The sequence below is a fragment of the Aristolochia californica genome, unplaced genomic scaffold (assembly GCF_029961685.1).
Source record: "Aristolochia californica isolate CCGP_79_NKW_82.1479 unplaced genomic scaffold, dmAriCali1.0.hap1 SCAF_11, whole genome shotgun sequence".
NCBI classification, from domain to species: Eukaryota; Viridiplantae; Streptophyta; class Magnoliopsida; order Piperales; family Aristolochiaceae; genus Aristolochia; species Aristolochia californica.
Window position 1 is genome coordinate 1,601,355 of NW_027181782.1, and position 23,046 is coordinate 1,624,400.

The 23,046-nt window shown below is 36.3% G+C and overlaps 4 protein-coding genes across 8 annotated transcripts; 3 read left to right on the top strand and 1 right to left on the bottom strand.

Moving 5' to 3' along the window:
* The first annotated feature begins 77 nt into the window (after positions 1–77).
* LOC137944252 (uncharacterized) lies at positions 78–9,420 on the top strand. Of its 2 annotated transcripts, none has more exons than XM_068789878.1 (15): positions 78–456; positions 1,643–2,313; positions 2,463–2,775; positions 3,382–3,528; positions 3,670–3,758; positions 3,899–3,991; positions 4,691–4,817; positions 5,585–5,649; positions 5,749–5,920; positions 6,796–6,990; positions 7,090–7,137; positions 7,653–7,799; positions 8,228–8,310; positions 8,806–8,921; positions 9,013–9,420. In XM_068789878.1, the coding sequence occupies exons 2-15, from the start codon at positions 1,709–1,711 to the stop codon at positions 9,102–9,104; spliced, it is 2,292 nt and encodes a 763-aa protein (XP_068645979.1). In that variant the 5' UTR covers positions 78–456; positions 1,643–1,708; the 3' UTR covers positions 9,105–9,420. The 2 variants fall into 2 exon arrangements, with proteins under 2 accessions (XP_068645979.1, XP_068645980.1); XM_068789879.1 differs by having other exon boundaries at positions 78–241.
* Positions 9,421–11,295: 1,875 nt separating this feature from the next.
* Positions 11,296–17,769, bottom strand: LOC137944186 (uncharacterized). Of its 4 annotated transcripts, none has more exons than XM_068789761.1 (8): positions 15,888–17,769; positions 14,745–14,803; positions 14,431–14,559; positions 14,107–14,242; positions 12,938–13,259; positions 12,590–12,723; positions 11,862–12,457; positions 11,296–11,585 (listed from the first exon to the last, which is right to left on the bottom strand). In XM_068789761.1, the coding sequence occupies exons 1-5, from the start codon at positions 16,590–16,592 to the stop codon at positions 12,939–12,941; spliced, it is 1,350 nt and encodes a 449-aa protein (XP_068645862.1). In that variant the 5' UTR covers positions 16,593–17,769; the 3' UTR covers positions 11,296–11,585; positions 11,862–12,457; positions 12,590–12,723; position 12,938. The 4 variants fall into 4 exon arrangements, with proteins under 4 accessions (XP_068645862.1, XP_068645861.1, XP_068645863.1 ...); XM_068789760.1 differs by having other exon boundaries at positions 11,682–12,457; XM_068789762.1 differs by having other exon boundaries at positions 11,296–12,457; positions 12,590–12,638.
* Positions 17,770–18,068: 299 nt separating this feature from the next.
* LOC137944335 (protein transport protein Sec61 subunit beta) lies at positions 18,069–19,990 on the top strand. The gene is made up of 3 exons (XM_068789992.1): positions 18,069–18,139; positions 18,218–18,266; positions 19,509–19,990. Exon 3 carries the CDS (start codon positions 19,526–19,528, stop codon positions 19,772–19,774), a length of 249 nt encoding a protein of 82 aa, XP_068646093.1. The 5' UTR covers positions 18,069–18,139; positions 18,218–18,266; positions 19,509–19,525; the 3' UTR covers positions 19,775–19,990.
* Positions 19,991–21,231: 1,241 nt separating this feature from the next.
* LOC137944031 (large ribosomal subunit protein eL36y-like) lies at positions 21,232–22,926 on the top strand. The gene is made up of 5 exons (XM_068789521.1): positions 21,232–21,258; positions 21,342–21,397; positions 22,072–22,176; positions 22,349–22,548; positions 22,718–22,926. Exons 3-5 carry the CDS (start codon positions 22,075–22,077, stop codon positions 22,746–22,748), a joined length of 333 nt encoding a protein of 110 aa, XP_068645622.1. The 5' UTR covers positions 21,232–21,258; positions 21,342–21,397; positions 22,072–22,074; the 3' UTR covers positions 22,749–22,926.
* The last annotated feature ends 120 nt before the right edge of the window (positions 22,927–23,046 follow it).

Consider the following 23,046-nt stretch of genomic DNA (forward strand, 5'->3'; position numbering starts at 1 on the left):
CTCCAACATGCATTTACGGTATAGAGTAGGGTGTTTGGATCCTATATATATGGTCCCCGTTCGTTGTCTGTAGTTCGTCTTCTCCGTTTCACTCTTCTTACAACCGAGGGAATTGCAGACTAGGGAGTTCTTGTCACCCGATCATCTACCGACGTCGTATAAAATTCCGAAATGCAGTAACACGTTTCCCATCGATAAAACTCGACTTCTCCTTCGATAAAGCGTCAAAAGGCAGAATCAAGTAGTACCCTTCTCCCTCATTTCTCTTTCCTTTCTGCTGCCACGCTTTTCTCGACTGTTTTCGTGATTTCATTCATCTTCTGCAATCGCCGCGTAATTTATCTGGTTTCCTCTCCGGCACGTCTCCAGTTTTTATAGCTTGTACTGATTCAGCAAAACGAAGAAGTAGATACCACAAGTTCCGATCGTGCTTGTCCGATTTTAAATTGGGCCAAGGTAATCGACGGTTGCTAGATCCCCTTCTCTCCTCTAGGTCTTTGATTGAGAGCAGAAACAACTGAGGAAAAATTATCATTCGCGTCTGCGATTGGGACGTTATTTTAGGCTGCAGTCGTCATTCTCTAAAACCCTCAAGATTAGCACTCTCTGTCTACTCCTGCTTCTCATTGAGTTGATATAAGATTTAGATACTGAGATACTCTCCGCTATCTCGTCCCGCGTTTTTCTGCTCTCGAAGATACGCATATTCGAGTAGGTTGTTTTCTTTGCAGAAGAAGAGCATGATTTTCCGTCTAGTGAGTGGTGATTGGTCTTCTTGTTTAGCTGCTGTGGTGATGGAAACCCTAGTTTGAGCTGTCGGGTACCGGAATTGTGTTTTTTTTTGCTCAGTTACGTATGCCCTCTTTCTTTCGTCTCGGGTGTCTTTGACACTTTTCTCGTTTTCAGTTTGAATACTAATGTTAGCACGAATGAGTAAAACTTCGACAAGTCGTCTATGAGACTATGAAGTTTAGAGCAGTGTGAGGAAAATTTAAGAGAGCGGCAGAGGTGTATGGATGGTTAGAGAGGCAACTTTGGGTGGAAAGTTTGTTGAGTAATGATTATGATCAAATTGTTTATGAATTATTATTCTGCTGCCTTGGTTCTGGGGTTGGTTATTGTTGGAAAAATCTGAAAGGGATATTAGTCTGGTGCTATTTCGTCAATGTCAATCCTTAGAAGCACCAGATGGTCGTTCGGCATGATGGAGGGAGGTTTTAGAAAACACAGAAATACTACGTTGTGATAGCTGGATTAAGTGAAGCTATTTCTTAGAACAATTAATTATTTTAAGAAAAAATTGCATTTAAAAAAAAAAATACTATCAATGATCTAGCAAGTGTCTTCGACAACCAAGATTTGGATGCTGTTATGCTTGAAAGATACATCATTCTGTGTTTTTGTAATTTCTCTTTGGACTACTTGTTACTTGACAAAATTATGTTTGGCAACTTCAATCTTTTGTTTTCCTCCTGGGTTTATACTTGGGATGTTGTAGTTGGAATGCTATTCCCTGTTTGATTGTGAAAGCTTTGTGTATACCCAACAAATTTATTAACGCTTGTTATTTCTGTCTTTGTTTTCTTTGTGGACTCCTTTTGCAATGTTGTTTTGACTAGTGATTATGTGACTCTTATACCAGATAAATAAGTGTTTCCGAAAGATATGACCATTGCTTTCCTTTCTGGAAACGGAGAGGAATTTTATAATGGCATCTAGAGCTATTCTCAGGAGGAGGAAGCTCTCCCTGGATTATCTGAATGCCCAGGATCGCCTCGTTCACAGTGTTTTTAGTGTTGGGAATGGGAAACTGGATCATGATATAGGTGCAACTGGTTCAACTCAAGTTGTTGATCATCCATCTGCAAATTCTGATGTTGCCAATGAGAAAATTGATGTTCTAGCAGCTAAGAAGAAACTTTTTGGTGTACCAACATTAAATTACAGTAGACATAGTTCTCTTAGAACATTTTTCCCTGGTCGAGGATATGGGAGTGCAGAGATTATTTTCCCCATGGGCTCCAGGTGGATATCTTACTCCAAGTTTAGCCATGCTGCCTCAACTGCCACAGCTGGGCAATCTGAATTTGGTGATGGGGATGAGCCAAAGGAAGAGCATAATACAAAGCCAACAAAAGAGGCATCACCTGAAGAATGTGATCAGGCAGTTGAAGGTTTGAGTACAGCAAAAGCTAGAGCACAAGTCAAACAATTGCAAGAATCACAAAAAAGTGATGTGTCTATTGTCAAGAAGTTCTGGTCTATGCTATTGGGCATTGGTCCAGCTTTGAGGGTTGTTGCTTCCATGAGCAGGTTGTGTGTATTTTCCCTTCCACACTTAGTTTCCTTTCCAAATTTGTTTCATTTGGTTTCAGATACTCTTACTTCCTCCTGCTCTCTTCTTTATTGTTATTATCTATTCTTATTATCATAATAGTTATTGTTTTATCCTTATTTCACAGGGAGGATTGGGCTAAGAAACTCCATCACTGGAAGGATGAATTTAAGTCCACCTTACAACACTATTGGCTGGGTACAAAACTTCTTTGGGCTGATGTTAGAATTAGCTCAAGATTGTTGTTCAAGCTTGCTAGTGGGAAAAGTCTATCAAGGAGAGAGCGGCAACAGCTGACTCGTACCACAGCTGACATCTTCAGGCTAGTTCCTGTTGCAGTCTTTATCATAGTCCCCTTTATGGAGTTCTTGCTGCCAGTGTTCCTTAAATTATTCCCCAACATGTTACCATCCACATTCCAGGACAAAATGAAAGAACAGGTAATGGACAAAATCATATCTTAGTCTTAGTATTTCCTTGGAATGCCTGAACTAACCCCTGAAGCCAAGGAGCCTTTTTTTTCCTTGAGCTGTTTTATTCTTCTCCAAAATATTATGATTTAAATAGTTAATGCCAAAGGACAAAAAATTTCTTGTTTCTCTATTTTTTCTCTAAAAATACAGGAACTTGTTTTTCCAAGAAGAGGATAATCCTAAATCTTAATTTAGAATTTAGAATTTTTTCCGGGAATGGTCAAGGAAGATTATCGGAGTATCTTATTTTAACTCAATGTTGATTAAACTCGCACTAATTGCAGTATCCCAAGAGAAAATCTAACCAAATACCTGATACTAGAAGCCCCTCCCATGTGACCATTGAGCCAAATGCGATATAAACCATACTATTTTATGAAATGTTGATTACACACGAACATTCCACCCAATAACCCTGGTGAAACTTGAACCCAATTTCTCACATTGGAAATACCAATCTGACCATTGAGTCAAAGGCTTACGCTACAATTTTTTTTGAATGTTGATTAAATGTCTTCTTCTAGTTCTTAAGAATGATTTGCCGAAGTTACATGTGTGATATTTGACTGGCAGGAAGCATTGAAGAGGCGACTTAATGCACGAATGGAATATGCAAAGTTTTTGCAAGAGACGGCCAAAGAGATGGCAAAAGAGATTCAAATCTCACGAAGTGGAGAAACTAAAAAAACAGCTGAGGATCTTGATGAGTTTCTGAACAAGGTGATTATTACTTTACATTGTGTGCATGCTTTAAAACCATTTCTGAAACATTTGAAATTAACTCTACAATGGGAAACTTCAAATTATGGAACAACATGTATTATCTTATTGTCATAACTGAGTTCTGAAATGTGCAAATAGGTACGAACTGGGGCCCTTGTATATAATGAAGAAATTTTAGGCTTTGCAAAGTTGTTCAACGACGAGCTGACTCTAGACAATATCAGCAGGTTATTATTCGAATTGGTTGGGTTTTAGCCATTATACCTGCCATCCATCTCTATTTGCTGCTTCTTTTCATTAAGTTTAGCGTATTGCTTGTATTATTAATTGTGAAATGTGACTAATTGTCATGATCTGCTTTTTACAGGCCCAGGTTGGTCAGTATGTGCAAATACATGGGAATCAGCCCTTATGGAACTGATGCATATTTACGATATATGCTTCGGAAGAAGCTGGCTTGGTAAGAATTTGCCAGTGTAAAGCAAGTAAAATATGTTTTCTAATATTTGAAAATAGATACCAGTCCTGGAGTAAGTCTTAAAAGATTTTACTGTTAATATGATTTTGTGCCCGAAATGTTTTGAACAATCAAAAGTTGATAGCAATCAGTTACAAGAAACGTTTTTGTGTTTCTTTCAGCTGATATAACCTTCACTTTTTTTTTTTTTTTTTTTGACAATGGTATGAAGGTAAGGTTTCATTAAGAGGGAGAAGCAATACCTCAGCTGATCTATCTATCATACTCGAAAAGCTTGTAGGGCATCTTTTCATAGAAAAATTTGACGACTTGGTTGAATTGCCCCAATTCTATAAAAAGGAAATAAGATCTTATTTGGCTAAGGTCTATCCTTCACATCTTAACAGTGTATTATCTCTCTAAAATCAGAGAGAACTGAGTTAACTTTATTTTTTTGAGGAAGGACTGTTATCCAAGTTAACTCTGCTATACACTGTTGGTAAAGTTTCAAGTATTCCTTTAAAGCTACATGTGTCATAGCTTAAGGAAGTTCTCATGCAAAGCTATCCTGTAGTAAGTAATTTTATTTGTGTAATTTTGTTCTTTAGTTGAGCTACATCTTTCTGGTTGTGCTCCTCTAGAAACATTCGCATTTCTTTTCTACCAAATTTATTATGAAATGCATTTGCTTTCTTTGTTTAGGATCAAGAATGATGATAAAATGATTCAGGCAGAAGGTATAGAATCTTTGTCAGAGGCTGAACTTCGGCAAGCTTGTAGGGATCGAGGCATGCTAGGCTTGCGTTCAGTTGAGGAAATGCGTCAACAGGTTTATTTCAAGCTTCATTCACTACTTGTTTTGTTTGTTTTTTACCTTTTCCTCTTTTCCTCATGTGGCAACATGTGACTTCTATAATGGGGAGAACATGTGGCTTCTATAATGTTGCTTGTGGAAAGTTTTAGACTTGTTTCTACACGACAACATGACTTCAGATAAAGGTTTCAAAACACAGTAAGGAAATTTTTTCATAAAAAAAACATTGTAAAGAAAACCTTATCTAATTATTTTGCCTCACCCTAGTGATCTAATTTTTTTTTTGAGTTAGTATATAAAAATAACAATCATTTGCATTTATGCGTCATAGTTTCTTCAATGCTTGTTACTCCTTTTTGAGGGAGGGCGGGAAGGAGTAGCAGTATTTGCTTCTTGTTTATATTTACTGAAGTTGCTATTCTATTTTTTTTTTTATTTTTTTTTGGGAGTTTATATGTATTTAGTGGCCAGAAAGGATCTAAACTTACAGTTAATAGGTTTGGACTTGTGGATTTTTTCATGGCTTTAGAACTGATGGTTCTAATGTATTGGAAGTACCTTAGTCCACCCAATCTTGGTATTCATTTTGAGAAAGACTTCACACAGACTATGCTGTGGCTGCTTATCTTTCTATGCTCTGAAAGATTTTTGTTTAACTCTTTCTTTTACACTGTTTATTAAGTACGTTAATAAATGAGAAGCTTTTCATGATGCAAAAGTCACATGGCATACCCAACTCTACTTTTCACTTATTATGGAGGAACTCTTATTCACACTTGCAGCTTCGTGACTGGTTGGACTTATCTCTCAACCATTCAGTGCCATCATCTCTCCTGATACTTTCCAGGTAATGCATTATCTTCTTAAAAAATACACTCTAGTTAAGTGTACTTACAATTGCTATGGCAACATCTTCTTTTTAACGATTTAAATTTCATTGTTTCAGAGCATTTATTGTATCTGGAAGGAGGCTTGAGGAGGCAGTTCAAGCCACATTATCATCTCTGCCTGATGAGGTTGTTGATACCGTTGGTGTTACTGCTTTGCCTTCTGAAGACTCCGTCTCTGAGAGAAGGAGGAAGTTGGAATTCCTTGAAATGCAGGAGGAACTTATCAAGGTATACAAGGAGATAAAACTGAACTTGTCAGCGTTATTTCACTCTAAATTATTGAGTATGAACACTTTCTCAGGGAGTGTTAATTGGTTTATTTCTGATATTGCTGGTAGATTATTCTGTGAACTATTTTTTTATCCTATTGATTCACAATATGGTACATATTTTTTCGTTCCTATTTTCAGATATAAGGAGTAATTATGATCACAGAATCTTAATCATTAAAAAAGTTATTTCCTTGTATACAGCACGCTACACATGTCTGATAATTAAGTATCCATCAAAATGTAACATTTAGTACCTACAAAATGTAATTATACAGAAAAGAAGAAATCAGAAATTCATTTTGTACATATAATATTATTTGCATATCAGTCTGTGTGCATGTAAGTGTTAAAAAAAAATGAGCACATTAGTGTTTTGAGTTACTTGGAGATGAACTGACCCATGCAGTGTCAGCTTTCTGGAGTGGTATTTTTTGCAGTTCTATGTTAATTAATGTTTTATATTTAATATCAAGTAGAGGATTAAAGTCATTCCGGTTCTCCTTGATACAATCTTTTTTTCTGGTTGCTTTTTATTTATATGCCTAAACCAAGTATATCCCTGGTTGTAATTGCATGTCAGCGAGATCTATAATCAACGAATGTCTTGCAGGGTGTTACCATAACAAGTACTGTTATTTGTATAATCTGTGCTCTAAGTCTCCTTGGCATTTGATTTTACTTTATGAATATTACTAATCCATCACACATGTTTTCATTTGCTCTGTTGTAGTCCATGAACTTGACATTCTATACGTGAATGGAAGCAGTTTATTATCTGTTCATACTTTTAATGTCTTTGCTCTCTTTGTTATCCTTTAATGAATACTGTAGGAGGAAGAAGAGAAGGAAGAGGAGGAACAAGCTCGGATCAAGGAAGCTAAAGTTAGTGAGGATGATATTGCCTTGAAAGAGATGATTGTTCCTACTGCTAGAGAAGCACAAGAGTTAGCAAAAGCAAAGATGTTGGATAAACAAGGGCAACTCTGTGACCTGAGCCGTGCACTGGCTGTACTGGCATCAGCATCGGTGAGAACTTGAATTTCTTTTAAATCTAGTTCTTTTTTTTTAACTCGAAGTGTTTCTATCCATGAAACTTATGTGATTCTTTTTGACTGATTTGTGCAGTCTGTTAGTAGGGAGCGAGAAGAATTCTTGAGCTTGGTCAATGAAGAGGTATGGCTTCCTCATTGTTGTGTTTAAAATGCCAGATTTTCTGGACCAATGACAAATGAAAAATAAGCTGTTCTTTTACTTGCTTGTTTAGAAGTTGAAAAAGGTAAGAAGAGAGAGAGAGAGTTGAAAAGAGAATGAGAGGGGGAAGAGCTCAAAGAGAGCTGTGTTGGGGGACATGTATATCCTCCAACCTTTATTTATAATGCTGTTTGAGTATAATTACAAATATGCCCTTACTTGATTGAAACCCTAATCTCCATCTCCCATTATACACATCCTTTTTACATGAAATTTTGACCATTGACATAATTGGACATACAGAACAAGGCTACATCAATCAATATAAATAAAGATAAATAAATATAAAGTAAGATGACTAAAACGACCCCACAATTGTTTTTCATCAGAAGTTTTGCCCAATTTGTATAGGACGTCATATTTCTTATGTCTTTTTTGTTTGGGGTTTTATTCAATATGAAATTTTTGTAATAGATGTGCTGCATCCTTTCATGCAGATAGAATTATATAATAGCATGGTGGATAAGGAAGGAAGAGAAGGTGAAGCAGAGGCTAAAAAGGCATACAGAGCTGCCAGGGAGGAGACTGATCATGCAGTTGAAACTGCTGTTGGCAGCAAAGTTTCTTCTGCTCTTATTAACAAGGTATGTAGATTACTTGAATTCGTCAGTATGTTGAGTATGGGTTCAATCAAGGTATATATTGCTTTAGGTAACAATAATTTCTTATCTAGTTCCTTGAATGTAACTAAAGTGTTTATTTGGTAACCTTATTCTTTGACTGATCCTTAAAGTTCATAGGTGTTTGTTCCTTAGTTTTATTCCCTGATTAATTGTTATTTTTGGTTGGTTCACCTTGGTGATTTCCTTGCTTTAGGTATATTTGTTGTTGGTGACTTTTCTCTATTATATAAGTTTTTTCTCAATTTTGGTTATTCTTTTGTACATCTAGAGGTTTAGTTTTTCTTACCGGTTATTTTATTGAGGTATATCTCTTTTTAATTAAAATCTCTTTCTCTTCGTCAAACTTGAAAAAGAACTTGGCGACTGATTTAATATCATTTTGCCTTTAGGTTGATGCCATGCTCCAGAAACTTGAAAAAGAAATTGATGATGTTGATGCAAAGATTGGTGATCGTTGGCGCCTACTTGATAGGTAGAGACATCTTCCATTTTTTTAATTTAATTATGTATATATTGTTTTTTACATTCTCTTGGGTTTATGATGATTTATGGAATCTATCCGACCTGGCTGTTATATGGTTACACCTCCATTTGGTCAATCAAACTTTCTTCCCTGATAGGGTTGGCGCAATCAACCAGTGTCTCATTCGTAGGCAGCTACATCCATCTATGCCTCGATACTTTTTGTTCCCCCTAGTTTCTGTATTACTTGTTGTTGCAAGTTTTTTGTCGATTTAATAAAAGAGGTATTTGAGCCTGGCCTGATGGCAAAGCCTCAGCTCACTGGTTTATAGAGTACATTCTCATATTAGAGAAAACCAATATTTTACAACAATATTGTTGTGGGATTGATTTTGTTTCCATTATTGGTATAAGTGGGTTTGTATAGTTTTACTGGATCAAGTAGCACTTATTAGAGCATTCAAATTTTTTTGGAAATTAAGCCCTTTAAATAACCTATATGCAGGGACTACGACGGTAAGGTAACTCCAGAGGAGGTTGCAGGTGCAGCCATGTACATCAAGGATACCTTGGGGAAGGAGGGAGTCCAAGAGCTCATCAGTAACCTTTCCAAAGATAAAGGTAGAAAATTAGCTTCTTTCTTCTCTTATTTTCTTTCAGTTGGCTGTTAGTGATTCTGACCCAGTATTAAATAACTTTTCATCTGCTACAGAGGGCAAGATTTTGGTAGAAGATATCGTCAAATTAGGTACACAACCAGAAGACGAGGAAAATGAGAAATCAACAGCCGCCGGGGGCCAATAGAAACAACAAACAGCAGTCATCTTTCTTTGGTATATTTTTTGTTAATATTTTTCATTGTTTTGACAATTGAAATGTCAAGAACATGAGTTGCCTTGAGAGTAGATGCTATATACCCATGGCTTGTGCATTTTCATCTTCCAAGCCAGGGTGATGATGTAGTTCCATCATGTTACAAAAAAATTCTGTTTCTTGCAGTTGGTAGCATTAGCACTTCTGTAAATTTATAAGAATCTCAAGTTCATAATGTATCTGAACTAAACCAATGTATGAAAATAAGTGAGCAATCTAATACTAAGCAGTCAAGAGGTTTTTTAGTTAGAAATTGGCAGATTTCACATAGTAGCACTGGGTCATTTTGCTGTACCTGTTAAGTTGAGGTGAACAGGCAGATAGAGTTTGTCACACTGGTATTTTTTTATTTCTTTGTTTGAACTCTTATTTGTCATTAATCTTTTAGTAAATAAGAGATTTATGTTCTTTTTGTGTCTTAGCTTTTTGTTTGCTGAGTTTTCTAGTTTTCTAGTTCATACATGATGATTTATGTTCAGTAACTAGGTTTTAGGGTTTAGAGTTAAAGTTTTGTGATTTGGGATTGGGACTTGACTTAGGGTTTGTTTGAACCTCATGGAAAAGAAAAGGAAAGAAAATGAGAATTTGACCATTATTATTCTCAGAAATAGTTATCGAAAAGGAGAATTTTATTATCTCATTTTTACTAACTATTTTTGGGAATAATAATGGTCGAATTCTCTTTTTTTTTTCTTTTCTGTTTTTAGGGTTCCAAATAGACCCTTAGTGTATTTGGAGTCTTTTTAAAAAGAAAATTCAAAAAATAATAAAATAATAAATAAAATTATCATTATGATATAAAATATGTTATGTATAATTAGCTAAATATTGTAATGATTTTTGGACTCACACTTAGTGGAGTTGCCGGTTTAAATACACTTAGTAGGGCCGGTTAAAAATATATTTAAAATAGCTTTAAATATATCTTCATTTTGAAATATACTATGTTATACATAGTTTAATGTTAGTAACTCTTATTGGATTATACCATCAAAGTACCCTCAAAAGTATCTATTTGGGGAGAGAAAAAGAAACATTCACAATTAAATAAAACTTAATGAATTAAACTATTAATCTCTTAATTAAATAAAATATGAATTTATGGATTGCTATTAATTATTATTTTTAAATTTATTGTTATTAGTAACAACAATTTAATTATTGATATTAGTAATATTATTAGAATTAGTGTTATTATACTTATCAATTGTTATCAATAATTATTGCTATAAATTATTGATTAATTATTTATATTATTATTAATTTATATTATATTTTGTTGTAAGTTACATTAATGTTGTGTTGTTAATTATCTTATAATTATTAATTATTTATTCATTAATTAGAACTTTCATTAACGAGTCTCCTGGCCACTAATTAATTAAATTTTCCATTAATATTTATGTTTCATAATCATATTAATTATTCATTAATTAGAATTTGCAAGGGTTTCCTTGTAATATCTATGGCTAGCTTGCCGAGTTAGAGTGTAATATGAGGGGTACACATACTAAAGGAAGATTTAAAATCACTAGCCCAACTGAACTAATAAAAACTAATGACTATCTTATTTTATTATCATATTTTAAAAAATATTAATTACTGTCATATTATTTCTTATTTTTTAATATTCATAATTGCATTGTCATAATTGAGGTATCTATTTCAGTCCACTCTTGTAGGTTTTTCTTTCTCTTAGCTAGATGAATGAATTGACTTTACTTCGTCTAGTCGTCTAGCTTTGCTTTAGTTGTTGTGTCAAGCTCTCTACTAGGTCAAAACCCGAAATGCTAGATTGTTTGGATGATATGCTTTCTTGCATGAGTTGTTTGTTTCTTTTCCTATATGAGCCGTTTAGACGATCTTCAGTTACTTAAATAGATTTGCTATCATAATTTTTTTTGAGACTTTTTGAACTATCATATCTTACTTAGTACACGACATTAGTAACTTAAATGTTCGTTATCATCAAAACTATTTTAATAGATATATCGAGGCCAACAAGAAAAATAAAATTTTCTTCAAGAAATAACAAAAAAATATAAAAATATATAATACAAATGTTAATTTTCTAAAATTTACAATTTTATCAATAGGTTTTGAGCAAAAGTTTACCCATCAACCTATTCAATTGGTCAGTTGAGCTGTTTTAATGTTACAATGACATCAAAATCTAAAAAAGTACAAAATTTAAGAGAGGTGGTACTTTGGTCCTCCTTTCACCTTGGTGAGAGCGGCAAGCCCCTTCCCTGCTTGCAAATAGACAAAGGAGGGTCATTCCCCATTAGCACACTCAAAGATAGGAGGGACATCAGCCAGTTTCCCTGTGAAACTGCAAAAAATGGTTGATCAGGCTAGTTTTTAGCCTTCACTTGGAAGGAGTAAGTCCTTTTGTAACTTTGATTCAACATCCTGCCCAATTTGATAAACAAAGGAATATTAAATGTCTAGAGGGATGAGTTCTCATAAAATGAATTTTTCCAACAATACAAGGAACATAGATTTGACATTTAAAAATGAACTCATATTGCTTGGCCAGCTTGCTTCTTATTTGTTTTTCCTTTCCAAACTCCTCTCCCCATGCTCTACAAGTATGGAAGCTCCTCATGAATTTTTCCAACCCTGCTTTCACCTGCAATATGTATAAGATCTTATAGGGAATAGGAAGATTTGGATCAGGCTCCTCACCTGCTGGAGTATATTATTCAAAACTCTCTGATTCCATCTGAATGGAGTCCTCACATGAACCTCACCTGGAATCAGGTCTTGAATGGTGCACTTCTGCAGGTAGGTGATGAACCTTGACTTCTCACTTGATTCATTTTCATCTTCTACTGCTTGTTATGGTTCTACTCGCTTATCAACCTTCTCTATGCTCATCTCTGAGCTCCTGACCTATGGCTAGAGACTCTGAAGAGAAGATTCTCAAGCTCTGATAAGTGCATTTCTTTTCTCCTAATAGATTCTCACCAAAATGTAAATGAATTTTCCTTATGACATGAGCTACACCTTAATAAACAACCTTCCACTGTCATGAATGTCAGTTGTAGCCAAACAGTTGACTATGCAATCCACATAATTCAGTAGTAGGTATTGGCCATTCAAATCTCCATCTACTATTTGTAGATACAACCGATTTGAAGCTATTTAATCTACTACTATCAAAGTATACCCTCTGCATTGTATTAGCTGATATATTTGTGTCGACAAAATAGAAATCTTGATTTGTATGTGAGGATGGGTCTTGATTAATGCACTCAGCTGTTATCCCTCTCTATCACCTCCTACATGCAAGAGAACAGATGAAGAATCAGGAAAGAAATTATTTCAACTGGAAGGGACTTGAAAACAGAATAGATGACATTCTCGATTAAAATGTTTATTATTAATTTCCCACTAAAATTAAAAGAAGGTACCTCACTAGAAAAGCAGGGAATCAGAGTCTTGAGATATGGAGGCCATTTCCTGCAAATAGCTAGTTGAAGTTAAGCATGCTTTGTCCCAACTAACAAAATTAGCTCCTTAACAGCACCTCAGTATGTAAGTGAACCTGAAATATGGAATGCGCCAGCACAGGTCATGGAATTTTGGGGCTTTATACTAATGAATTTAATGATGCAGAACTAATCTATCACACTTGACAATGATCTGAAGAAAATCAAGCTTCATACAATGCACGGATTTTTATTGCTCAAATCACAAAAAGAATCCATAAACAATTACAAAAGGTAAAAATGATGATGATATGTGGAACAGGAATTTACCTCAACTTTTAGAAGATGGTCTATTCTTCAGCACCATGTGGCCTGATTCATCCTCCTCAAAAAGTCGTTCAATCAGTTCATCCCAGGACACCTTTTGTCGGCTTTTCTTGGATGAGGTTTCCCCAGCTTGGCTTGATTTCTCACCACCATTCTCGTCAAATGTGCCATAAGGGGATGGTGCATAAGCATGAGGAACAGCTAACATCACTGCACGCCTAAGTGCTGCCTTGTGTTCCTTGCTGTGTTCTCGGTCAAGGGTCTCTTGTCGCTCCATTCTTTGCTTTGCAGGAATCTCCATAGTTCTTTCCTTTTCCATCATCAACTGACATCAACAAAGAAAATAATGTTCTGAACTCCACACACAAACGCTCTCAACAGTCAAAGGGAGTTCCATCAAAGACCAAAACTTAAAGAAAGGCACTTTCGGTGTTTAACAGCCTTAAGGCATTTCTGAATCTTCAAGAAGTGGCTCTATAACAGTATAAGAGTACTTTCATGTTGTCAAGAATTACAAAAAAACTAACAGAAAGGGACCTTTGTCATTGTAACAGGCCTTAAGGCATTTCTGAAGCTTGGATAACTGGCTCTGAAACAGTTTTGAGTAGCTCTCAAGAAAAGCTTTACTGTATTATAAACGTCAGCGATTGATAAGAGTATCTTCACATGTTTTAAAAAATTAATCAGGTGATTAAAGTGGCAATCGGTTTTGTGATCAAGGACGGCTTCGTTGCTATCAATTGAATATTTTCAATGAATGATTTTTAGAGTAATTTTCAATAAATGATTTTTAACCCTAAACCCATGCAGGATTTAAACCCAAGACCTTATACTAGAAACTACCCCATGTTGCTATTGAGCTAAAGCCCAAGCCACTTTTAAACATTATTTTAGACATGATACTAATTCCATTTCTTGCCACCCTGTTTCTTAGAGTTACCATCGTATGGTTGAAGCCTAGGTTTATTGTTTCAAGACAAATCCATGTTGGTGTGCACCAGACAACTGTCAGAAGGACCTCTTCACTTTGAAATTTCTTTCAGAATTTGTTCAATGAAATGAAGGGATACTTATAGTTTTCTAATTTTCCCAGTAGCAAATCTCATTTTTCTTGAACATAAAACCAATAAGGAAAAATAATTAGCAATTAAGCAATCTCCATCAGCACTTACATCCAGAGCCCTTTGAGCTTCCCTCTCTATCCAAATAATGGTATGATCTGAAGTGGCATTACATGAAAGTACAATGTGCTCAAACCTCCCATCAACCGGAACTGCTGTCCTAACTTCTGGAGGGAATCCACCCAATCTGAAGCACACAACAGGTAATCAGCCTTATGAATAATTTTTTTCCCCAGGCAGGGACCATTACAAACTGACAACCAAAGCAGTTAACAATTTAATGAATATCACATACCTTAAGAAGTGGCTGCATAGCAACTTTCTTTCAGTTAAAACTTTATGATGGACATACTAGAGAAAAAGAATGAAATTCACCTAAATGGCTTTCTCTCCACAATGTGATAAAGCCGACCGGGAGCATACAACCGCCGTGGATCTCTAAGCATCATCTCTTCCGGAATGCAAGTGTCTCTCATGCATCTTAAGCATAATATGCATGGCAAACTGGGGGGAAAAGCATATCAAAAGTCATTCTAAGTGCTCAAGGGGTGAAAGTTGGAAGTATATATACATTGTATATTTTAATGATCAAATGAGTTACAGAGGTGACAAACAATAACCAAGGAGGTAAGATGTCATTCAATTATTACGGGAGGATCAAGTGGAAAAATACAAGGAGCAATACTTACCAAAAAAGTGATTTGAATATATCTTCTAAAGGAGTAGCCGTCCGAGGCAAGAAATCATCCTGGATCAAAGAAAAAAGATTTTTAACTCATAATGTGCATATCAAGCAGAGCTGCTGCCTTATCAGTTGCCAGTAAGTAATATAATTCTTCCCTCAGCTAGGTAAGCTCATGGGTTTCACGTCTCATAAAGTACATCTTTATAAGGCCAACTAAAGAATTTGAAGAGTAAAAAGGAGCATGGAAGACAAAAGGATTGTCATCGGTTATTATAAGCAGATTAATACTGCTACAGACTCCTTATTAGAGGTTGTACAAGCTTAGGATGTATTATGCATTTCAAAACGACCAAAAAGAGCATAGCTAGTATGTACGATGTTTGAAATGCAAACTGACATTGAGAAAGATCCTCCAGGACATTAAAAATGTAGGACAAATTGCTAGGAGGTGGCAGAATCTTTTGTCATTGTCGTTTATGATTATATTGCCAAAATAGAAGATTGAGACAAAATGTGTTCTTCACAGGCTGCTTTATAGGAGGTCATGATTGAGAGATGGAGGTACTGCTGTTTGATACTACTAAGAAAAAATTCTACCAACTATCTTGCCTTGCCTCCACCACATTGCAGTTTAAGATTTTTAATCTCACTGTATATTTCTAAAAATAAAAGGATTTTTTGCCCAAGGAAAATACAACAAACAGTTAACACTAATAAAACAAGGAACTAATTTGAATTGTTCCAATGGTTCTTTACATGGTAAAATGGACTTTCTATCAGTATAGAAGAAAATAGGAAAATATTTCCAGAGAGATTGTCCTTTGAAGAACCCACAAAAAAAGGTGAAAAAAGGACGAGACAAATAACATTTACAACAAAGCACAAGGCACAGACGGGACAGTATCATATTTTGAGGACCACTCAATAGTCTTCTTTACCATAAAGTCGAATAATAGACCAAAGCTCATACAACTGAAATACTTCACATCTTTTCTAGTTGCAATTACTTTCCAAGCGAAGTCACTTAACAATCACATTCAGATCAATTTAACATCTTTTGTTCTACTATTAGGTACCACCATTTTCATTTTAACACAAACTAGAAAGTACAGAAAGCAGAAAGTAAGAGAAAACCCAGATCACTTGCCTGGAGGACAACAGAATTTATCACATCAGCATATCGCACTGCCAAATTGAGTGACATACACCTGGCTGGGGCAATTGCAAAACATCGAATCCTCTTTCTCTCTGTATTCCCCAATCTATCTCGGTTATGAACAACTACCATAGTCAAAAGTGCTGCAACTCCTGAACCAAGAGAATGTCCAGTAAAGGTGAGAGTATAATTAGGATGCTTTTCCACCAAATCCCTCAAAACCTCGCACTCCAGATCCAGAACACAACCCGCAGCTTTCAAAAGCCCATTGTGAACATAGCCGCCATCAAATTTCTTCTGTCCAAGTTTATTATCCAATAAAACCGCATAGTCACTTTCTTTGGCCAAATTGAGGCCTCTTATAGCAAGGACTATATCTGCATTTTTATGGTCAACATAGATTATATGAGGTGGAGCTTTGCCCTGGGTACCCTCATAGGTCCTGCTACGAATGATCCAGTCAAGGTCGATCTGGTACCCACCAGGAGGGGCCCAGAGGGGATGACGGAGATCATCCTCATAAACAGCTAAGACGAGACGGCAGAGGCGAGGGACAGGTTCAAATTCTTGGGCTGAGGCAAGGCCCCAGTTCTCACTATCATGACCTGCGGTATGGAGGCAGCGCTTCCAAGCCCAGCGAGCACAGGCAAGGCAATATACACATTCAAGTAGCGGGATGCCACAGGCAAGCGACATAGGGAGAGAGGCTACAAGTTAGGCATTGAAGAAGGCAAAGGAGGGTTCAGCAGAAGAAGACTGATAACATATAGCTGCACTATCCGAAGAAAAACAATGAAAGAAGAAAGTTCTGATACTCAAAATTTCAACTCAAACAATACTAAGTTGGATTTGCAATTTGAGATTTTCTAGTTATAAACATAAGAAGATCGACTAGAAATTTGCACAACAGTGAGTAGGCTTGGCTACAGAAGTGTTGTAGTGATAATGACTTGAAAATAAAGCAAAAATTCGAATTTTATAGTCTCGGAATTTGATGTTGAACAAAGATGAAAAACATGGAAATATAAACAAAATGATACTAGAGCTCCTTATATGGTCTCTGGGTTATTGACAGAAGTTAATTTTCAAGTGAAGATGACAAATGAGGGAACTCGGGAACGCCCAAGGAACAATATGGAATTTCTCGAAATGGGTCCGGAACCAGTTGATAGCTTAAGCAAAATTTCGAATTTTATAGTCTCGGAATTTGATGTTGAACAAAGATGAAAAACATGAAAATATAAACAAAATGATACTAGAGCTCCTTATATGGTCTCTGGGTTATTGACAGAAGTTAATTTTCTGGTGAAGATGACAAATGAGGAAACTCGGGAACGCGCAAGGAACAATATGGAATTTCTCGAAATGGGTCCGGAACCAGTTGATAGCTTAAGCATCAGATAAAGAACCATAATGTGCTGGCGCGGACAGAAGACAGTGAGTTCCCTTTTCCCGATATGGGTTCGCAAAACAGTTCAAGTTTTCAACTCTGGTTGAAGAAATATCACGTTTTCAGTATCAAAAACAAAATGGAACCGCCGACGAACTCCCCAGGAAAATGGATTTTCCGTAGCATTCATGCCCTTTACAAAATCGACCACCGACGAACTCCCCAGGAACCAAACAAGAAGAGACTGCCGAAATAAAGAAATGCGAGGCGAACACCACACACATGAGAATAGAAATTTTAATTAAAAAAGGGAGTGCTTGACAGGTACCGCGAGTCCGTCCCCCCCGAAACCGGAGTGAATTCCCGACTGATAGATTGTTGGAGACTCCAGTGAGGGGGCATGAATGAAACGATGGCCGCCTACAGGTCAAAGGACGGTCAGCCGGTAATACAGAGTCTACTGATCATTCTTGGTCTCTGCACTCTAAGAAGGGTAGGAGAAGCCAAGAGCTCAAGTAAGAAACAATTATTGGGTCATCATCTGTGTATAAGATTATATCAAGTAATAATTGATAAATAAGATTAAATCATCTGTGTATATTTGGCTACCCTTCCAACCAAGGACCCTTCTATCCCCTCCCTCAGTTTATTATTCGTGAGTCTTACGAGACTCTCATAGGAGGAGGTCTCAGTTTATTTTTCTCCATTTCGAGCAAACACCACAACTCTGCATCTGCCGAATATAAAATCGACAACATCCCTAGCCCTAATTAAAAAACGAAGAAAGAAAAAAGAACAGGGAAAAACTCCCTACTCAAAAGTCGCTTCCCAGCTTTCCTCGGCTCTCTCTGAGGTAAGGAAAAACCTTAATTGTCCCAGTAACCTAGATTCATACGCAGTTCTTCTTGACCCGTTGACATTGTATCTGCAGATCGAATTGAGCTAGTATCCGGAAAGCACTCTTCGAATTGCATCGTGAGGTATGCTTTTTGTGCTCGCTCTAGCTTTGTGTCTTTGTGTTTCCTTTGTTCAGGATTTTATTTATTTTTTAATTCTCGTGTTGTGAAGTTTCTGAAGGCAAGGTTTTATAATGAGTTGGTTTGATATGTTAATGTTTTGTTGATTGTTGTATGATTTCTATCTTCTTACCGTCTTTTCTGATAAATTTTGATTGTTTGAGGTGAATGATGGATTCTTTTCTGGACTTCTATTGTTTTTCCTAGGCAAACTCAGTTGGGGCTGCAATTTGTGTTTTAATTGTGTATATTTCGCTACTCGTTCGTTTTCTTAACGGAAGTTTCAGCATTTTCAAAAAGGAAATCACAATATATTAGTGCAGTGAAGGAATCTTGATTCTCGTTTCCTGGGTGGGGCTAGGAGAGTGGAGGAAGTTGGATGGTTTTTAGCCCTCCCTTTCTGCTTTCTCTTCCAGCTAGAAGACAAAATTAATGGGAAGAGGGGGGTGGCCAGTCGCCAGATGCGGATGCCGGCATCTCCTGTGCAAGGAAGTGCCTTGCTCCACCTCTCTTCCTTCCTCACCGGCGAGATGGGAGAGGGTATGTGGGTCCTCCCCCATCATCTTTTTGCCTTTTACTCAATTTTCTCTTAAAATGATAGTATGATATATTTAATGAGGTTGACGTAGTAATTCCACATGTTTCTAATCTATTCTGTAATGCAACTAATGATAAGGCCATAATCGTTCATTCGATTTTAATCATAGTGCATATCTCTAACTGGGTCATGTTTGAAACTGACTGCAATATTGAAAGTACCACATCTAGATGGTTGTATTAAGAAATACTCATCTAAGAATGCTATATTGTTTTGGTGGAGTTAAATCATTTGATATATATGAACTTTGATGGAGTTAAATCATGGAGTTTTAGTCTTTCGGATGAAAATTTAATGCTCTGCTGTGTTATATTGTTTTGGTTATGGCACTTGATGCCATAGCAATTATGTTTAAAGGAGCCACATGCCTTTTTTATTTATTTTTTGGTTAGTCCCCAAAGTTGCTATCACATACTTTTATTTTCTCTGTAGCATATTGCATATGATCTCTATAGAACTTGCAAATTATGCAAGTCACATATTAGGATGAAGACAGGAATTTATTGACATTCTTAAAATGCACTTCTTAATTTTTTATCTCCTGAACTCTCCCCTGATGCCCCTTCATGGAACTGAATGTTTTTTTTCTGCAATGTAATCTCCTTTAGGCCTTCTAGAGCAAAAAATGGTTGCCAATGGTGGAGCACCTCCAAGAGGCAGTGCAGCCGCAGCTGCAAGCATGCGTAGAAGGCGGCCCGGTGGGGCTGGTGCAGGGCCTGGAGGAGTCAACACCATGCTGCAGTTCTACACTGACGACAACGCGGGTGCAAAAATCGCCCCCAATACCGTCCTAATCATGAGCATTGGATTTATAGCATTTGTAGCTGTTCTACATGTTCTTGGCAAGTTTTATTTTGTTCCAAGAGGGCAGTAGTTGAATTTCATCAGGTAGTATAAGAACCTCGACTCACTTGAAGAATTGGGCAATGGAGTTAAGAATTTTGTTGGATTTTTGGAAGAATGTTTTTGTTTTTTGTGTTGTTTTAGATAGAAAAATATGGTTCTCTTTCTCTTTCATAAGGGTTTTGTAGATGTGGCAGTTACAACTGAACAATAGAACTGATTGTCTCAGCTTACTCAAGTTTTCACTGCTCCGGAGAGGAGTCTTTAAGTCTCTTAGATCTCTTTCTTGTACATTTGAGTACTCAGTTATCAGACTTGGATCAGACTGCTGTTCAGTTGAATTGATTCAACTGGATTGTATCATTTGGTCTGTCTCATCTGTTAAACTGTGGAATTGGTAGGAAGAAAAGAGGCATGAGAGGGTTTGCAAACTCATCTCCTTTATTTATAATTAAATAATATTAAAATTACAATCATTTATCTACAATCTATAAACCTTATTTTTCTCATTCTACATGAAAATACTCTCCTAAAAATACAAAAATAAAAACTGAATTAAGTAAAGAGAAATTTCTATGACAACAAGGGTTGATTACTGATGTCTTATTTTAAATATTATTTTTATTATTTATAAAAAATAATTTATTTTTTATAATAAATTCGATGAAAGTGTATGCTTGTTTAGGAAAAAAATTAATGAAAAATTAGTCATGGAAAATATTTTTTCATTATTTAATTTTCCCATAATAGCTCAATTGAAATCCTCTTTAGAGTAAGGTACACATCATCTCACAAAAAGTCATTTAGTGTGAAACATGAGAAATGACTATATCAGCCTTCCGACCATAATATTATTTTTATTATTTATAAGAAATAATTTATTTTGTATAATAAAATTGATGAAAGTGTATGCTTGTTTAGGGAAAAATTAATGAAAAATTAGTCATGGAAAATATTTTTTTCATTATTTAATTTTCCCATAATAGTTCAATTGAAATCCTCTTTAGAGTAAGGTAGACATCATCTCATAAAAAGTCATTTGGTGTGAAACTGAGAAATTTGGTGTAAAAAGTCAGTTTTTCGACCATAATCGAACGGCTAAGATAATTGTTGATCATGATCGGATAACTGAGATTAGTGTTTCGCATGTTTGGTACAATCACCATACTTGTAGAGTGTAGGCCTATACAGATGCCTAGAACCACATGTGGTGTTACAGTCCCATTCATCTAGTGGTAACCACTTAGCTTCATTGATCTACGGTGACAAACAGATCTTTGTTGTGGACCAGGTGGGGCAGTTTCTTTCTCTCTTGTTGAATGAAGGGGGGGACGTCCCACTTGGTATTACTTTATGTTCTCGGGGCTATGTAAGTCTTTTGACTTATTTCAATCTTGACGAAAACACCCTTCATCTTTTTCTTTATTTTTGCTTTACTCCCTGTATCTCTCGCATATAAAATCAACACTTACTCCAACCCTGGTTTTCTTCAGCCCTCTGTCCGTTCCGTAGGAGGTAAAGTAAAACCCTAGCCGTCTTGAAACCTCACTAGGTTCATTCGCGTTTCTTCTTTAACGCACTTCCGCTTGTATCTGCAGGTCGAGTTGAGCTGTTATCTGGGAGGGTCTCTTCGAATCGCGTCGAGACTTGAGAGGTCTGTTGTTCTCTGCAAGTGGTTTTAGTCCTCTGTTCCTGCCTTTTCTTTTCGTTTGTTTTATGAGATGCTTCTAGATCTTGTTTATGCGATGAGTTTTTATATTGTGCTCTTTTGATATGTCCGTGCTTCGTTTGATTTATGCGTTAGTTTGTATCTTTTACCGTCTTTTATTCTATTTTTGATTGCTTGAAGCGAATGGATCCGTTGTGGACCCTTCTCTTGTTTTCTTCCCAAATTGTAATAGGGGCATTATTCTTTGCGGGGTTTAAAGCTTCGTGGTTGGTGTAAATTTTATCATATTTTAGTGTGGATTGAAGGGGTGCCGGTTCTCGTTTCTGTGTGTTTTGAACTGGTAAATCCTATTTTTTCAAGTGATGCTACATTGGAGCGATACTACTATATTAGGAATGTACATATTCTAGTCTATGAGAGTATACTACGGATACTTTTGGGTTAATTATCTCCATCTTGGAACGAAATTCTGTTTCCTATATGATTTTGATCACAAACTCAGTTTTGTTAAGCATTTCAGTCGAGTTGGTGTGATCTTTGTTCTGCTATTTTTGCAGCATCAGTTCACTTTCTTTTTTATGCCATTGCCTGGATATTTGTTTGCTGTATTCTGTTGAGCTTGAATGGAATCATCACTTCATTGTTCTTTTCTGTAATAGACAATGGCTCCACCGCCACCAAAATCAGGCCTCTTTGTGGGGATAAATAAAGGCCATGTAGTAACAAGGAAGGAATTAGCACCTCGCCCATCTGATAGGAAGGGGGTATGTATTTTATTTTATTTATAATTCTTCTTGTTATTGGTTATGGAGTGTCTTCAATTTTTTTCCCAAGATGTGTTGGCTGTTATATTTATAATGACAAGAATTGACTATACCTTTTGTGAATCACAAGTCGTAACTGCTGTTAATGTTGTACTCTATGTTGGAATTTCAGAAAACCAGTAAAAGGGTCCACTTTGTGAAGAACCTTATCAGGGAAGTTGCTGGTTTTGCACCATATGAGAAGAGGATCACTGAGCTTCTCAAAGTTGGGAAGGATAAGCGAGCATTGAAGGTTGCCAAGAGAAAGCTTGGAACTCACAAGCGAGCAAAGAAGAAGCGTGAGGAGATGGCTAATGTTCTCCGCAAGATGAGGTGAGTTGTCAGTTCTTATTTCTTTGCTGTAAATATTCTTTTGTCATGAATTGGATGCTTCACAAAGATTTCAGGGATTTTCATTTAACTTTTCTTTTTAGATATTCTCCATTCGTGACTGCAACTGGTCTGTGTAGCAAGTGCTAACAATGATCTTGGTGTTTGACAGGTCTGCTGGAGTAGGAGATAAGAAGAAATGAGCAACCAGTACTTGATTTGTCTTCTTTAGTTGTGTAGGAGCAGTTTTGTTAGGAAATACAATTTGGTAATCCCAGTTTGTTCTTTGAATTCCAAAGTATTTGCATTTTGCTAGTCTTGAAACATTGGACTGATTCTGGATTAGGCATATTGGCATTACGTGATGTGTGTTCTGATTCATCTCGGATTTACTGTGAATTTTATGCTACTCTATCGATACATTTTTTGAAACGTTTCCAGTCGGTTTGGTAGAAGGAGACGGAATTAGTGATTAACTGTTTGAGGATTGTAGCTTCAAGA

Excerpts from the sequence above, each read along its gene's own strand:
- LOC137944252 (XM_068789878.1), top strand. The coding sequence starts at position 1,709 with ATGGCATCTAGAGCTATTCTCAGGAGGAGGAAGCTCTCCCTGGATTAT. Across the intron at positions 3,529-3,669 it reads TTGATGAGTTTCTGAACAAG|GTACGAACTGGGGCCCTTGT; the intron begins GTGATTATTACT and ends ATGTGCAAATAG. Across the intron at positions 4,818-5,584 it reads TTGAGGAAATGCGTCAACAG|CTTCGTGACTGGTTGGACTT; the intron begins GTTTATTTCAAG and ends TCACACTTGCAG.
- LOC137944186 (XM_068789762.1), bottom strand. The coding sequence starts at position 16,592 with ATGTCGCTTGCCTGTGGCATCCCGCTACTTGAATGTGTATATTGCCTT. Across the intron at positions 14,560-14,744 it reads ATATTCAAATCACTTTTTTG|TTTGCCATGCATATTATGCT; the intron begins GTAAGTATTGCT and ends TTTTCCCCCCAG. Across the intron at positions 14,243-14,430 it reads GTGGAGAGAAAGCCATTTAG|ATTGGGTGGATTCCCTCCAG; the intron begins GTGAATTTCATT and ends TGTGTGCTTCAG.
- LOC137944335 (XM_068789992.1), top strand. The coding sequence starts at position 19,526 with ATGGTTGCCAATGGTGGAGCACCTCCAAGAGGCAGTGCAGCCGCAGCT.
- LOC137944031 (XM_068789521.1), top strand. The coding sequence starts at position 22,075 with ATGGCTCCACCGCCACCAAAATCAGGCCTCTTTGTGGGGATAAATAAA. Across the intron at positions 22,177-22,348 it reads GCCCATCTGATAGGAAGGGG|AAAACCAGTAAAAGGGTCCA; the intron begins GTATGTATTTTA and ends TTGGAATTTCAG. Across the intron at positions 22,549-22,717 it reads AATGTTCTCCGCAAGATGAG|GTCTGCTGGAGTAGGAGATA; the intron begins GTGAGTTGTCAG and ends GGTGTTTGACAG.